This window comes from Gouania willdenowi, chromosome 16 (genome assembly GCF_900634775.1).
Source record: "Gouania willdenowi chromosome 16, fGouWil2.1, whole genome shotgun sequence".
In the NCBI taxonomy this organism is placed as follows: Eukaryota; Metazoa; Chordata; class Actinopteri; order Blenniiformes; family Gobiesocidae; genus Gouania; species Gouania willdenowi.
Window position 1 is genome coordinate 18,689,811 of NC_041059.1, and position 17,532 is coordinate 18,707,342.

General features: G+C 38.9%; 1 protein-coding gene across 1 annotated transcript; it reads right to left on the minus strand.

Annotated features, from left to right (window-relative positions):
• Window positions 1-9,545: 9,545 nt before the first annotated feature.
• Window positions 9,546-17,405, minus strand: paqr7b (progestin and adipoQ receptor family member VII, b). Its single transcript, XM_028470189.1, has 2 exons — window positions 17,253-17,405; window positions 9,546-12,828 (listed from the first exon to the last, which is right to left on the minus strand). Exon 2 carries the CDS (start codon window positions 12,820-12,822, stop codon window positions 11,764-11,766), a length of 1,059 nt encoding a protein of 352 aa, XP_028325990.1. The 5' UTR covers window positions 12,823-12,828; window positions 17,253-17,405; the 3' UTR covers window positions 9,546-11,763.
• Between the last annotated feature and the right edge of the window lie 127 nt (window positions 17,406-17,532).

Genomic DNA, 17,532 nt, shown 5'->3' on the forward strand with positions numbered 1-17,532 from the left:
AATTAAAAGAATATTAAATCATTAGTCTGTGTGACTGGGAACTGAATGTAACGTGGAACTAAAGTGCAAAAATAATGGTTTACGTCGACATGAAACAATGAACGATCTTTAGCTTTTTGGCACAGATTGCAAACAATGGATGGATGGATGGATGGATGGATGGAATATGATGTTGCATTTTCCCTGTTAGTTCAAATAAATTGGAAAATGTGTTATTTGTCATTATCAGTTGGGGGACAATGTGCGCAGGTGGGGCTTGAAAATTCACCTTTGTTCAAAATGGGGAACACCAAAAAAAAGTTGAGAACCACTGCCCTTGAGGTACACGTACCTCCATTAGATAAAAACTGCCATAGATGATGTATTGTGACATTTGAATATCGTGATATCTTGTCTCAATATATATCGTCCCACACTTATTCTCATGCCTGCCAGTGTCACACAGGGTTTTAGTGGCGCACATCGGGGCGTCCCAATAATCTGTGCCATGAGCATTGACAGGAAAGATGAACCATCCTCTGAAACAAGCGGCTCTGCTTTGAGCTGCTTCTAGACGCTGAACTCCTCACCCTGTCATGCACGCTCAGGCCCACCGCTGTGTGAAGAAGCTCATTTCTATCACGAGATATAGTCAGCCTCCCTCCATTTAACTGTGTTATGTGCTGCTTGTCTGCTTCAAATTTCACAATCTAAAAAATACCAATGTTAGCTTTTGACTTTTACAATGTCAGCTATTGATTTTTACCAGAGGTACTCACGTTACTGTAATTGAGTTGCTTTTATGGGTACTCAGTCATTTTACTTGCACTTAAGTACGTTTTAAAAGAAATAAAATAATTTGTTACATTCTTACACCCAACTGTGACGAAGTAAATTATTATTTTTTGCTTTAAAATGATCAACGGACATACTGTACTGCGACAAAAAAAAATTGAACGCTAGTTATTTTCTCAGTTTTAGAGTTCATAAATGTAGCTATACTTAGAGCCTGGAATTTTTTTTTATTTTGAATTTCATTCATTGGTGTAATTTTATTTGAAAAAGAATTGTACATTTTGACTTTAACAGATTATTTCATTTTTTACAGATGCCTTTGTGGAAAAAAAAAATGTTTCAATTGTGCAAGATAAAGGATTTTGTTTCTTCCTTTTTAAGTTTATACATGAGATGTTTATTTTCAGCTACCAGGGTCCTGCTATTCTCTCCACCTTTAAAAGTAAACTCAAAATCTACTTATTTGCTGAAGCGTATACCGTATAATAGCAATAACCTAAAACGGACTTGGTCTCGTTGTTTTTGCTTACAATCACAGACCATTACACGAAATGGTCAGCACTTCGGACCATCGCGAGAGATGATTACATTCAAAACTTACTTATTTACTAAAGCGTACACCGTATAATAGCGTAATTTAAAGCGGACAAGGTCCCCTCTGTAGTGATCACTGAGATCACTACGTGCGCCCAGTACAAGGCGAAACCTCGTCTGTAGTGGTAGCATTTCAGAGCATGGTGGAGGCCGCAATACGTCTATTATTAATATTAACCAAACCACTAGGAACGAGTGTATCATTGTGTATCAAGTTTTTCCTGCAGTCTGTGCCTTCTCCTCGCCCTCCGAGGGGCTCTCTTTTCAGGTGTCTTGATGTTGGAGCTGGCGGGTCCTGATCAATAGTTCATGGCTCAACTAGTCTGGAAAACTCGATGGACAATCCTTCTATCTCATCCTGTTTGTCCTTCTGTCACCTGACTGTCCTTCTGACACATGGCTGCCACCTCTGAACCTGGTTCTGCTGGAGATTTCTTCCTATAAAATAGAGTGTATTTTCTTCCCGCTGTCGCTAAATGCTTGTTCATGTGGATCTTGTTGGGTTATTTTTCTTACTATGGACTTTATATTTTGTTAAGCGCACTGAGATGACTTTGTTGTAATTTGCGCTATATAAATAAAATTGAGTTGAGTTGAGTTTACGGTATGCAAGGGAACCGTGGCAAGATTTATTACCAAAAATAAATGTGGGAGGTTAAAGTAACTAGTAACTTTTACTTTGAGTACTATTTAATTAAGCTACTTTTTACTTGCACTTAAGTATTTTATGTATGACTTACTTGTACTTCAGTACAATGTCAATCAAGTAACACTATAGGTTGGGACAATTTACTTTAAAAGAAATAAATTCCAGGTCACAGAATAGGGACAAAGCTTTTTTTGTTTAGAACACCTTTTATTCAATTTAAATAATAATAATTAAAGAGTATACTTTGCTGTTAGACATGGTAATAAAACTAAAGGGATTTTAGGGGTCATCTGGCAATACGGATTGGCTTCGTAGAACCATACTTGGAAACCACTGTTCCAACTCACTGGAACGTGGAAATAGGAGTGTGTGATGATTTAATGGAAATCCTTATGAATTTATCTATTTGCTTTTTATGCTATGTTTGGAGTTTTGGCTGTGAGAAGGAGCATTAAAAGTGTTTCTGAAAAACATTGTAGATATATCAGACTATATCATATAACTGAACATAGACTGAAAGAGAGAAACATGATCTGATGTGGCCATAGATACAGATAGAGATATAGATACAGATACAGATCTATATATATATATATATATATAGATATACGTAATTATTGGAATCTGTCGGCTCTGTCTCACGATGTCGGATGCCACACTTCCTATTTTCTGTGTCTTTTTGTGGAAGAACAAATACTTACTTTTCACAAACTTTATTAGACGAATAAATCTCAAGTGACATAAAAACTGTTATTTTTTATCTTTTTCCCAGTGCTGTGTGAACACTAAATATTGGCTGGCCTGTTTTTTTCAGTATGACAAATGGACACTTTTGACATAATAATCTTTTTCTATATTTGTGTGTTTCCAACCTTTCATCAAGAAGGATTTGACAGCCTGCCTGTGAACAAAGTGATGCTATACTATTATTATTATTTGAAAAACTCAGGAACAGGTGTTGATTTTTCCATTCCCAGGTATTTCTAATATTCAGTGTGATCATTCCTTTCTCTATATGAATGAAATAACTCAGAACAAAGTCTTTCCCAAAGGATTGTCTACAAAATAACAGGAAAATGCAACAACGGTGGCTGCATGTTTAGAATACCTGGCAGCACCGAAGGGATTCGTCAAAGAGTAGGAAGATGGTAAATGAAAATAAAAACTCTTGATACCTGAGTTTCCCCGTCTAACCTTGAAGAATAACATAGAAAGCAAACAAAGCCATCATAAATGAATAGAGAGAAGGAACAGCGTCGCATAGAGGAGAGAGTGAGGGAGAAAGAGGTGATTTACAGTCAGCTGCCGCATGACCAAGTATAGGAAAATTGATGTATCTGAGAAAGCCATTGATAGCCAGAGGACAGCAAGCAGGTGTGAAAGCAATTATCACTATGTCTGCTATTCGATTGAAGACCACTGATGTGCAGTAATATGAACAAATCACACTCGAGGTACATCTATCAAGCCCTAAGTCTCAGGAATTCTGTTCCATCAGTAGAAAATGTACTTTACCGTTGCTTCAATTAGCATTGAATATTTCTCTCACAAACTTTGTAATAACAAAAAAAAAGTATGTTTAGGCCCATATCGATCCAGGTGCCTTCCTGTGACAATTGCATGTTCTCTATGAGAGTGAAGTGCATGGTCTTTACTCCTGTAACAGCTGCAGAATCAGAATTATTAAACACGGGACGGTGATGAAAAACCATCCTTTGTGCCAAAAGATGGTAGTCACATGAGGTTTACCATTTAGGATGCATCATCAGTAGTGTTCCTTTGAATAAGGGGGCGTTTCGACCTTTTAAACACAAAATATCCTCATCAAAGGTGGCCAGCTACAGGGTGATCAAGCCTGAGCTTCTCATTCTCTCCTATCTGTAGCTTTAGGCCGCCTCACACTTTGTCTGTGGCCTTTGTTAGTTTTTCTCCCTCTGAAGGGTCAGCTCGTGGATCTCTTCCTTTGTAGTTCTGCTCTTTGATCTCTTTGGTGTTCTCTGTGGCTGGGTAGAGGCATTTGTTGTGCCATCCTCTTCAGTGACATGGGTGCTGATGCACTGCAAACTGTGGTTTTGTTCCCACCACTGTGCTTCAATCTACTGATTTGACTGGTTGCTTTTAAGAAGTTACTGGTCAATACGATTCCCTTGCCTCTGCTCTCTCAAACCTCCTCCCTTTCCTTGCTGGATTCTCAGCCCCTTAACTCACTCACTGCCATTGACGAGTTTATTTTTCATTTCAAATCTGAACGCTCACTGTCATTGACAAGTTTTCTCGTCAATTATTTTTTTTTGGCTGCTGTTGCGAGGAGACAGTGTGACAAAGCTCTGCTGTGAATATCAAGCTTGGACCATCATGTAGTGACCAACTGGTGACATGTAGGTGGCAGCAGCGCAGCTTTGGATGAGAGATTAGCAGTGATGAGGAGAGGTAGAGGAAGAGGAAAAGTTAGAGATGAGGCTGAAAATGACACTACACTAGTTTATGGTGAAGTTCCCAACAGGTCATCGCAGCGCACACTCAACCAGACTAATTCTGGACCTAACTAGACTATTGTGGACTATTGAGACTGTCGTGATCATGTGGATAAAGGATAAAAAAAAACAGGCCAAATGGGTCATGTAGGAAGATGTGTGTGGGCTGACAGGGGGGAGGAAATCTCTTCAATTCTGACCCAGATAACAAATAATAATATTTTTTTATAGAAGGAAACCAATGTTGAGATGTCCCTAGAGCAAAAAAAATTCAAAAAAAATTGCTTCAAATTCATTGACAGGTTTTTTTTTTAGAAAAAGTCTTCTTTCTCAGCTTTTTGCTCTGAAACTGGTGGTTTGTATAAAACTTGTTTTATTCAACTGCTGATTACGGAAGAACGAAACAAGCTAGAAACAAAAACTTGATGAAAGTAGAGACTTTTATCTTTCAGAATCTGGGTCTTTAAAAATCTGTCAAAAGGCTCTAAAACGGCTGGCAATGAGGGGGTAGCCGTTCTGAAAATGGCTGGTAGCCAATGAGTTAAAGAGTAACTAAACCCCAAAACCACTTTTTTTTTTACTGAAACCAAATGTATATAGGTATGACGTAGTGCTGTTGATTGATCCTGGTCCAACTCTCAACATTTTAGCCAAACTATTTAAATTTGGAAAATTTTGTTATAAAATCTCAGAGTGACTGCCCTCTATGGGTTGAGACTCGGCTATTACAATTGATTTTTGCTATTGGCTAAGAACAAGATCATGTGACATTTTGGGCCCATCTTGCATCACAAATGTGCATTCTTAGCCCCACCCCTTTTATAAAAACTAGCACCTGTGTGCTCTACAATCTATAGTGAGTAGGTTGGATTGAGAGAAAAGTGAATAGAGAGGTATGTTGAGTAATGCGTAGCTAGTTAGTATGGCATAGATTGTTCATTTGAGCCCCGCCCATAATTAAGGCATTTTTTTTATATATAAAGCAGGAGTTTAGTTGCTCTTTAAGTGATGTTATTTTTCCCAGCCACTGGTGCACACCTATCCCATACCCAATCATGAGAAGCCTGGTTGTTTCATTGGTACAGCCCACAGGACTATCATGATATGCAGGTATTGAAAATAAAAGGAAAGATAATGTTCCCCACACTCAATGTATAGCTGTTAGTTATCAACGTGTGTACGAAGCCAAGAGAGAAATAGAAGTACAAGCTTGATGAGCGTTCTTCTTTATATGACCACGCAGTCGACATCCTCATACATTGGCATAGGCGAAGCAAACATGGCACATCAACAAAAGACACAGTGCTCTGCAAAACCCACACACGACTTAAACAAAGCAGAAAAACAAGTATACTGACATGCACCAAGAAAAGAATATTTGCTAACGCCAAAGACACCCCTTTCATACATTATGCATATGTAAACCATGTGAAGTCTCCCACCCACAAAACTGCAGCTTGAGGAAGATAAGCAACTATTGTCCTCCCAGATGAACATTTGCATGTAAAATTGCATTCATCATCACACTACTGAGCAAATGTTTGCAATCTTGGTCTTTTTTACTTAAGGTTTAATTCAACAAAGGAAATTGCCGATAGGATGTGGTTTTGTAATCCAGTCTGCAGATGGCATGTAATGAATACTGTAATTTGTTGAAACGGCAGGGAATCTCCATCAATTTAAAAAAAATGAATAAAAACTGTTGCGATAGTTACATGTTTATTTTTAACTGCTGTAAAGAGGGGATCTTAATGAGAAGCAGTGACGTGCCGTGAGCACTACGGGTGGGTAGGCAGGGCGTTGCAAATCGAGACCATATGTTTCGGCTGGCAAGTGTTAATCTAACAAAATCAAGACCATTAAAGAAACTTAAACAATCAATAAATAGCAGTCTCCATACTTTCCTAACAAGATATACAGTATCTCATGACACGGCAGCGCATTCATTGTTTGTGTTGGAAACACAGAAACAATGAGAAAATGAAGACAACAAGTCAGAACAGCCTCAGTGAGGCGTATCCACAAAGCCAATCCTTCCTTTTGTACCATTCACTGTGGAAATAACGAACAATTTTCTGACCTTACCTTTGCTGAAGGTCTGGTAACTCAGGTGTTGGTCTCCCATCTTTTAAAAGCTGTAATTTTTCCTCAAAAGAAAGTTCCTATATCGTCTCTAGCGCTGGCATTCTGCCTGTAGTGTTATCTGCCCACAAGCTACAGAACGTGACAGCGGCCGCGCTGTATCAATTCACTAATGCACTGTGAATGTACGTATAGCATTTGGCCTATAGCAAGGTTACGTCCAAAGGCAGCGTAGAGAGCTACCTTTTTACGTAAAAGGTTTTCATATTGGGGAACTGAGTGCGCATGCGCAAACACATATAAACACAGGCTATGATGCCAGAGGCAGAGCAGCAATGTGCCTTTGGGAGGGGGTGTGGCCTCCTCCTGCCTTACAGCGGAGTGAGATTTGTGCAGCGTCTGTGCAGTACCAATGTGGAGTCATTTGGGCTATGAAAAGCACAAAATGCTAACACTTTAAAACTTATAGGTACTGTAGGCTATTGGAAGTTGAAAAATAAATTTTAATTATATTATAATCAAAACAAATAATGAAAATATCAATTCACCCTTGGGTAGGCACTGCCTACCTTGCCTACCCTGACTGCACGTCACTGATGAGAAGTGAAAGATCATTTGTGCCCCCTAATGGAACAATTTCCTCTTATGATTACATTTATGGAGGAATGTGGAACGGATTTGGATGTATCACATGCTGTGTGACTTATTGTTAATTTTCCCTCTTTGACTGATATAACATTGATGGATTGTTTATTAATGTACCTGGTATAGAATAATGTAGATATATGCAACTTTTTTTAAATGTATGCTGGACATCATTATCCTTAATTAAGAAGGAAATGGAGAAAATGTGAATAAGGTTCGAGATTTAATTTAAGCTTCAAAATAATCAATGTAGGAATTATTTTTTTTTTTATTATTTTTTGTAATGAATTCCATATTATTTTTGTGATGGAATTCATTGATGAAAATTATGTTTATGTATACCATGGGACCACGTGACACACGTGTAATTTCTTGCTACCTGGTGATGCTCCACAGAGAACATGAAACAACTGTCTGAGTCTTTCATGCTTGATGCCATTCTCTGACTCTCCTTCCATACAGCAAGCCTGCCCTCTAGTGGTGATGAAACCATCACAATGTCACCCTCATAATGAGAGTATTTTTAGGGGGAGAGAGTCGTTTTGAGTTAAACATAAAATCTCAAAATGATGAAAAAGGGACTTCTGCACATTAAATAGGTACGGCAATGTCTGCGATAAGGTGACAGAGCCCAAAGTTATTATTTTTCTATTCTTTTACCTTTCCCACCTCCTAACATGCAGCCATGCATGTTAATATTTCATGTAAGTTAGTAGTTGGATGGGGGACCACTGAGAGTTCCTGGTGCCACAGTGGGGGGGCAGTCGCTCCAGTGGTATCTGCCATTGTGTCCTTGGGCCAGGCACTTCACCCACATTGCCTAGTATGAATGTAGTGTATGAGTGAGTATTGGTGGTGGTCGGAGGGGCCGATTGCGCACTATGGCAGCCTGTGGCTTCCGTCAGTCTGCCCCAGGGCAGCTGTGGCTACTATAGTAGTTTACCACCACTAAGTGTGGAGTGAAAGAATAATGCCACAATTCTGTAAAGCTGCTTTGAGTGTCCAAAAAAGCGCTATATAAAATAGATGTATTATTATTATTATTATGAGTTGAAGTCAGATGAGACTTCAGTGTATTTCTTGATGCTTTAAAGACATACAGAACCTTTTTTCCAAAAAAAATTGAATATCATGGAAAAGTTATTTAATTTCCATAATTCCATTCAAAAAGTTACACTTTCATAGATTATAGATTCAGGGCCTACAACTGAAATGATTTAAAGTATTTATTTGTTTATTTTTACATAATTTGGGCTTACACCTCATAAAACCCACGAAAACAGGAATTCAAAAAATTAGAATACTGTGAAGAAATCATCATTTACTTCTTAGTTTTTGCAGGAAAAAAAGAGGAGAAGAAGGACTGACTGTTGGCCAGTGGTCCAAGGTCCTCTTTTCTGATGAAAGTAAAGTGTGCCTTTCATTCAAAAATCAAGGTCCAAGGGTTTGGAGGAAGACGGGTGAGGAACAGAACATTGCGCCCCAAATAATGACTGACTGTGGATATTTCACACTGGACCTCAAGCATGTTGGGTTCTGTTCCTCACCCGTCTTCTCTTTTTTTTCTGCAAAAACTGAGAAGTTAATGATGATTTCTTCACAGTATTCTAATTTTATGAAATCCTGTTTTTGTGGGTTTTATGAGCTGGAAGCCCAAATTATGTAAAAATAAACAAATAAATACTTGAAATTGTTGAAATTATGGGCCCTGAATCTATAGTCTATGAAAGTTTCACTTTTTGAATGGAATTATTTTCCATGATATTCTAATTTTTTTTGGAAAGGGTCTGTAAGTACTTTAATAGAAAACTCAATGTTGGGCTTAATTTTTTTAGTCTAAACTTTTATTTAAGGAAATAAGGAGACTGGGCATTTGTGTTTCTTTTCATTGAGGAGTTGCATGTTCTCCTGCAGTATTCCGTTTGTTGTGTTTTTAAATCTAAAACATGTGTTTTGGATTTCCACAGAGGTCTATATGTGCTGGCTAAAGACCTGTCCAGGTTTATTGTGTCTTGCCTCATGGATGAGTGCAGATAAGCTCTGGATCCCAACAACCAAACAGCAATGTGAAAAAAGCGATGTGTAATAAAAGAGTAGTTAACATGCAATAACACTCCGGGCTTAAAGTCATAAATGAGATAGGCTGATTAATCAACCATAATGAATCATCTGTATTACTATATAGAGACAGAAACACTAAAGCCGTCCTTAGTTGTAAGTTTAAACATTTTTATTCTCATAAATACCACAGAATATCAGTACAGTCAGTTTCACAAATCTTTAGAGGCAGAAGACGTTCTGGTCCCTCTTCCCACCCTGCATCAAAAGATAAAGGGAAACCTTGAATGGTATTATAGGCTACGTTTACACACACATATGCACACATGAACACACACACAGACACCCACCAAGTGCTGGCCATGTTCCAGTTTGAATCCTAAAAAATTTGTATAATTAGCATGCGTCATAGATAGTCCGTGATAGAATATCCATGCTGCAAAAATCTAGTTCAAACTAAATTTTACTGTGGAACTGCTGAGTGAGGCAGGGATGATTTCACCACAGAGCAAACAGGTTTGGTCCTTTTTTACTATCCGGATTAACATCTCGTGGTATAGGGGCTGGTGAGGCATTCGCTGACATCATTTAATAATTGGTTAGCCTTTCAACGAAACAACAAACAAGTGCGAATCCTGTCAAATGTATCAGATTCAACCTCTTTCTTTTCCCAACAAAAAAAAATCTCAGCAGAGTTACAGACTTTTCACCCACGGTACAATGAATTATCACATGTTTCAAGATTAAAATGAAAAACTACCAACAACAACAGAAACAAAAATAGAAAGAAAACAGTCACATTTGCAACTTCCATGCATGTAAACATAGCCAGTATTTGTAGATACAGTATTTACAGTGTTGATTCAGGCAGTGCATGATGGGAGCAGGTCAGAGGGCGCTGTGGTTTACACCTACAGCCCTGGAGGGCCCCTGTTCCGTGTGTTTTAGATGTCTCCATACGGTTCAAAAGCATCAGCTCATTCGTGGTTGTTCTGCAGAGCTGAAGGGACAACGTTCTGCTGCGTTTCTGAGCATACAGAGACATTGAAAACATGAAGGACAGCTGGCAGCCAAACTCAAACCTCAGTAGTAGTAACACTAGAAAGTTAAGACAGAAATTTAAACAGATTTGTAAAACACTGTCTCTCCATCTCCATTTCTTTATCCTACATAGTACCATCACTGATGCAAGTACAGATTCATTGGCACATTAGACAGTCATAAACAGAGAAGACAGTAATTAATTCAACATTTTAAAATTACAAGTTAGAAAAAAGTGGCATGATTAGTGAGGTTATGTTCGTATGAAAAGTTATGAAATACAGAAAACAAGAACTCTTCAATATAACAGTTCAGCTGGTCGAGTCTGAGAAGCAAAACACAAAATATATAGTGAAGGAAAGCAACAAAAACAAAAAATAAGAAGTGGAATTTATGCCTTTTTTCCCCACACCAGAAATAAATATATGCTTTCAGACATGGAGAGAAAATTGGATGCAAACAAACTTTCTAAAGAACCGCAGCTTGTTTTTCAGAGTACGAAAGAAGTGCAAGGCAAAGCTTTCAAAGACATTCACACACCTATTATCCACAGAATATAGCAAATGACATGCGTAGAGGCACATACATATTCACACAGAAAACCAAAAAACAAAGCCCAACAGCTGCCATTGTGACGTTCATCTGATTGTGACGCCAATCAGATGAACGTGGAAAACAATGCACAACCAACCACTGACATCATTGGATATGAAAGAGCCAAAGCTGAATTCACAGCCCTTTGAATAAAAAAAGATTAACATTGTCACAACAACAAAGAGACATCAGTAATCTTTCATTCATTTTCAAACCAATTCATAGTGCCAGCCTAGTTTTAAAGAGGAGCTTTTTTTTTTTATTCCAAAAGAAGAAAAAAATGTCTCCTTGACACAGAGAAGATACAATATTTGGTTTTCCTAATTGGGATCTCGAACTTCCCTCGATTGTGTAGACATTTTAGTGCCAACTTCTGCTTTGGGAACAAAAAAAATACACAAAATCTGAATAAATACTAGAATTGAAAACACTCCGGACATTATACTGTAATATCACCTTTTAATAGTAAAATCAATCTTTCATTTTCATCACTTAGACGCAACTGAAATAATCTTTATTCAGGACTCCAATGATGGAAAATGTCAAAAGTTAACTTTCAGTTTTTTGTGGCAAAGTAAGTTTGACTTAAACAGACTAATACAAAAGAATGAGAAGAAACAAGCAAAGCTTTATTTCCAGTGTCTGAGCGCTAACTGCTTTATCACAAACATTCCCTTTACACTATTGTACACCACAAAAAAAAAAAAAAAAAAACTTGCTTTCCAGTTCACTTTAGTTTGGCTGATCACATTGAGGACCAATACTCATAAGCCACTGTGACAAACTGATAACTTCCAATAACACAAGCGGTGCACTACACAAAACTCACTCTTCTCCTTAAATGACTGATTTTCACTCCTCCTTCTCGTCAAAGGAGGCACGGACACGTTTGCGCACGTAAAAAGCAGTGAGGGCGCTGCAGCAGGCAGTGAAGATGAAGAGTGCAACGGCGTCGTGTGCCAGATCTCCGTGTAGCCGCTCGTAGAGGGGCCGGCGCTCTGTGAAGTCTGTTCGGAGGGCTTCGATCTGCGTCAGGGTGCACACCACCACGAACACGTGGAAGATCTGATGGCCCTGGCCGATAAAGTCACACCTGCCGGGGAAGAAACTCTCTGGGTGGGGGCAGCAGAAGAAGTAGGCGCTGATGAGAAAGAAGAGCACGTGGTAGAAGTGGTACGCCACGACTGAGTCGGAGCAGCTCTCCTGGTAGCAGCTGTAAATGCGGTGGACCACTGGACTGATGTCTAAGCAATACGCCAAGGCTGAGGGAACCACTTGGAAGAGCTTGAGGGTTAACTTGGACAGCCTTGGACTAGCGTACTTGCCGTAGCAGCATCCGAAGCAAGTCAGCCAAGCCAAGAATGCTGCAGCCGGTAAGAAGAAGCCTTGAACCTTAGTGTGCAACCCTTCCTCTATAGCGTAGTAGTAATGCGCCAGGGCACTTCCATATTGGTACACAGCCACTCCTACGTAGTCGAGGAAGTAGAAGGTGTAGTATGAGAATTCAGATTTGGCAGAGAGGAGGTGGGCAAGGGCGCTGAAGGAGAGGTAGGTGAAGGCCGCCAGGAGCACGATGAATAGAGGCTGAGCGTGAGGGTCTCTCAGGAAGTCCACCGTCTCTGAGATCTCCTGCCACTTCACCAGAATGATCAGGGCAGCGAGCAGGTGGGTCCACACGTTCAGAGTCTCATTGTGTCTTTGGAAGAGGGTGAGGAAGTAGTAGCGCCAGCTTTGGTCCGTCTGCCGGTAGCCGGCCAGGATGTTGCGCTCTCGGAAAACCCAGGGAACGTCTGCCTTCTTTACAGTGCAAGGCAGCGTGGGGAAGGCCGACTCCAGCAGCGGGGGGATCTGTCGCAGCTGCTGCACGTTGATGAAGAGCCGACCAATCTGCTCCATCACCACCGTTGCCATGGTGACCTGGAGGATATAGGAGAACACAATCAATTAGTCAATCATTCAGCCGGCCTTTAATCCTGTCAGCATGAACATATGTGTGTATGTATGCACTGTAATGTTTGTGTGCTCCGGTCAGTGAGCAGGGAAACTATGAAACATGCAGTAGGCTTCTCTGTAACACTTTAGTTGAAGTTTTATAAAGGCTGACACAGAAATAAAATGTCCAATATATTAAAACCAGAGTAAAAATAATTTCAAATGATAATTTGTAAAGTCTTCGCTTATATATATATATATATATATTTTTTTTTTTTTTTTTTTTTAAACCTCTATTTAACCAGAAAAGTCTTTTCTACTGCAGGATACAATGTAACTGCACAAAGAAGTGCGTTGAAACCAGGGCATTTTGACCAGCTTGTGTTTTTTCAATAAAAACTAAAAAGAAAGTACTAACTTTCTGCATTTATTTGTTGTTCTAGGCACAAACCTCAGCTAAGTTCCAATAAAGTCATGTTGCACTAAAGTCAAAGTTGGTTTAAAAGCCACAGGCAGATTGTATGTTATTATTGTATTTTAAATTGTTGCTGCCAGTGCTTTGAGTGTAAAATATGCCAATAAAATATATTTCATACATAATGTTCTCATGAAGCTGTACACATTTACAGATTAGTTGTTTCTTAAAAAAAAAAAAAAAAAAAAACGCAATAATCGCCTTATATTATATCGTATCGTGGCCTATGCATCGGGATACAAATCGTATCGCCAGATGCCAGGCAATACAAATCCCTAGTCAGGAGGCTGCGTTTAGGTCCCGAAAAGTGGTGCCATTTCATTTTCCGTGAATCTGTATCAGGTAGTACTGAAGGAATTTGGTCAGTACCTAAAAAAACCAACCTAAATTCATATGACTGGATCGGTGATCGATTTTTTTTTTTTTAAACTCACTGATCGGTGATCGGCCCAAAAATCCTGATCGTGTAAAGCCTTCAACAGTTTGTCTTTTTGTTTTGACGGTTGCTTTAATTCAAAATAAATATTTTTCAATGTCACTTTGACCAGAAGGAACATTTTTAGAGCATATGAAATTTGATTTATTGATCCATGAAGGTCCACTTTGGATTTATCCAATAATAAAAAAAAAAAAAACATGTCTCCAGCGGCTTTATAGTTCAATCTAATATAAAATCAGCAACTAGTTTTTGGACTTGTGATCTTCTGTTTAAAACTCTGTTTTTAGTGTATACGCATTTCCATTTTATCAGCTTTTCCATAATTTGATGTAATGTGATATACTACTCATTAAGGATGGGGGAAAAAAATTTGATTTTACAATTTATTGCGATTTTTTGGGTGTACAAGTTTGTTGTTTTGTACATGTTTACCTCGTTTCTGATGGAGGTTTGATTTTGTTATTCATTGCAGTCGAAATAAATCACTGAATAAATAATAAATCGGTGAATGAATGTGATGTGTATTGTTTTTTGGAAGTGAGACATATTTATAGAAGTGTAGGATGCAAAAATAAAATTGTGATAATTGTCACTGTAGAATCGCAATTTAAATGGAATAGGCACCTAAGAATAGGGATTAAAATCGAATCGGGACAAAGGGGTGTCGTCCCAGCCCTACTACACATCCCAAAATCATGCAACAAAGCCTAATATTAATCAGTTAAATTATCATGTAAATAATTACATTTATCTATGCTTCAGAAGTGAAAACAGTTCTCTCAAATCTCGCAAGATAGAAGATTTTGCTCCATATTTGACAAATCTTTGTGTTTATCTCTTCTGAACACATTTAATCAGCAGTTTAATCAGGAAAATATGGTTAAAATGTGTAATATTCTCCAAAACATGCCGGTGAGTGTAGATACCGTCATTGTTATTTACATTTCTGGAATTTAATTCTGCAATTCCTGTCTTTCTCTTGTAATCACAATAAATCAGAAGCCCTATAGTTTCCAGTTTTAAGATTTCAACATGATTCCCAAAGAATACAGCGCTGGCTCAGTTTTTTTTGGATTTAAACCTACATCTGTTTTGAGAAACTAAACACACAAAAAAAAAACCTGACAGAGAGTTTATTTGTTCAAACAATAAAGAGAGAACACAACAAGACAAACCTGTGGCTTCCAACACATTTCTTTCCATGCATGTTTTCCCTAGGCATAGTTACCCATCCAAACCAGGAGCTAAAGACATGTTGTAGTTGAAAACTACATTCTTTAAATGATTTAAACCATTAGTTGCTCTTTTATCTGTGATGAAATCCACTCTGAGTGTAAAATGGTTGAAAACAGCAGAGGCTGTTTTCAACCGCAGAGGCTGGGTTAAAAACCTAATGTAGGCAGAGTTGATTGTATGTCTTGCTTTAGCTACAAAACAATCAGGCAATGAAGGTCTTTTCTGTTTGAGAATACTTCACGTCTTCAGTTTGTGCCGCCGATATGAGATGAGTTAAAAAGGTCTTAATATCATGAGTGGGCTTAAGGAGGTTTAATGAACCACAATGTGGAACTAAAATCGTGTTGGTGGAAGGGGGATAGAGTACTCAAAACATCCTCTTCCTGGTTGATCTCCTAAAAATAAACTTAAAGCAACAGAGTGTGGTGGAACTAAAGCACATGTGCATAGGCTCACAGTGTGAAATCACTGTCACTGGGTTAGTGAAGCACAAAATATTAAGTGTAACCATTAGCGGTGTCCTGGTCCAATATTGATATCAGATATCGATCCGATATCAGCCAGAAAACGAATATCGGATTTTATCGAACGGCATCTAAAATCACAGATATAAGCTTTCTGATAACATTTTACGCTCTAGCACTTCTATCCATAGGTGACTGTGGTTCACACTCCAACATAGCAAACTACTGTTGCTGACTGTTGTTCTCTGTCTGAGTAACATCACTTGATCAAGTCTTTCCTGACACTACCAACTAAGTAATAAAAGTATGTATGATTTGTGCTTATAGCGTATCAGATCAATATCGGTCAAGGCTGCAATATCGGTATCATATCGGAAGTGATAAAGTTGTATCCGGACATCCCTAGTAACCATATTTTTATTCACTTTCGTGTTCCTGTAGAGCCACTTGTCCTGATGTTGTGTTGTAGATGTTTACCTGTTGAAACACACCTGAATAGGAGAATTAGCTTGTTATCAGGTCACCTGCAAAACCTGGGCTGCTACTGATTCATTTAATTCAGGTGGTGGAGCTGGAAAAAAAAAAAAAAAAAAAAAAAAAACGATTTCATCGATGAATCGAATTTGTAGATAAAAACTATTTTTATTTTGCAAATTTGAGGTTAAAAAAAAAAAAAAAAAGTGTAATTTTTATTTATTTTTTCCCACTAAGTTTTTTCAGACTTTTTCGTGTTCCATGGCATTGAAAAAAAGTTTTTTTGTTTTATTTATTTATTTTAAGTTGTTGGCACATGGCATGTTAAAGCTGTTTTAGTGTAAAATATGCCAATAAAATATGTATCATACATATTGTTCTCATGAAGGTGTACACATTTAAAGATTAGTTGTTTCTTAAATCATATATACATTAAGTCATATATATATATATATATATATGACTTAAGAAATATATATATATATAATGTGAAAAAATCACAATATTTGCCTTATACTTTAATATCGGGATGTCTTGTATCGTATCGTGAGCTATGTATCGGATACGAATCGTATCGCCAAATGCCAGGCAATACACACCCTAGTCTATAGTAAAGGAATGGTAGATCCAGCCAACGGTTGTGCGTTGAAGGTCCTTTAGTAGCAGACAGACAGTGTCAGTGATCTGATAGAGAGAGTTAGCAGGACCACATCCACCTCTGCCAGGCTGGATCGGGTCCTGCTGGAGCTCTGTGGCTCCACAGATGGGTGAGGAAGGGCAGGGCCAGCCTCAGAGGAACCAGCCTGAGTGTGTGGGACGATCAGCGGCCGAGGATCAGGAGGAAAGGCGTGGATGTGATGAATGGGAGGTTACGTAACAAAAACCCCCATCCGTAGTCCACACCCTCGGCTTTTAACCAGGATTGGCTCCGTTAAAATATTTATAAGCGAAAAGAAAAGGTCGAATATAAGCACCGAAGAAGCCTTTGTGTGATAATATGTGTGTAGATTGATATAAAAGGCCTATACGGGCCTGTTGCGGTCGCCCTGCACCTGATCGGCACGCCTGTAGAAATGTGACATGCAGACCGACGTTGCATTTGCATAGACTTTTGCATCAAACCTCAGCTTGTGTTTATCCATGTTAAACCATCTGCTGTGCTGCTGTTTGATAAGAGCAATAAGCCAAAGCCATGCCACTGCACGCTGACCAAACTGACGCGGTACCGCGTCCGACGCGCATCTAACGTTGTTGCTCAATTTAACCACATAATGTCGTCTTAGAAACCCTCAAAACGATCCAACGGTGGAGAAACACGTACCTGTAGACGCTGTGGTTAATCTAAAGTCGTGGAATTTGCATTCGATGAGTGATGTTGCGCCGTACGAAGCATGGACACCATGGTTTGGAGGGTGAGAGGATGGCCGTGTGAGGAGCAGCGCCAGGCGGCTCTCACCAAGCAACTGCCGGGAAGAAGCTGAGGCCTCCTGACTGACGGCCGGCTCGACCAATCAGAGCCCTGCGTTCCGCCCACACGCTCAATAGAAGTCCCTCCCACTGCCATAGTGCTGCCTGGCATCCCACTGCTGGCCTCTTATGAC

Excerpts from the sequence above, each read along its gene's own strand:
- paqr7b (XM_028470189.1), bottom strand. The coding sequence starts at position 12,822 with ATGGCAACGGTGGTGATGGAGCAGATTGGTCGGCTCTTCATCAACGTG.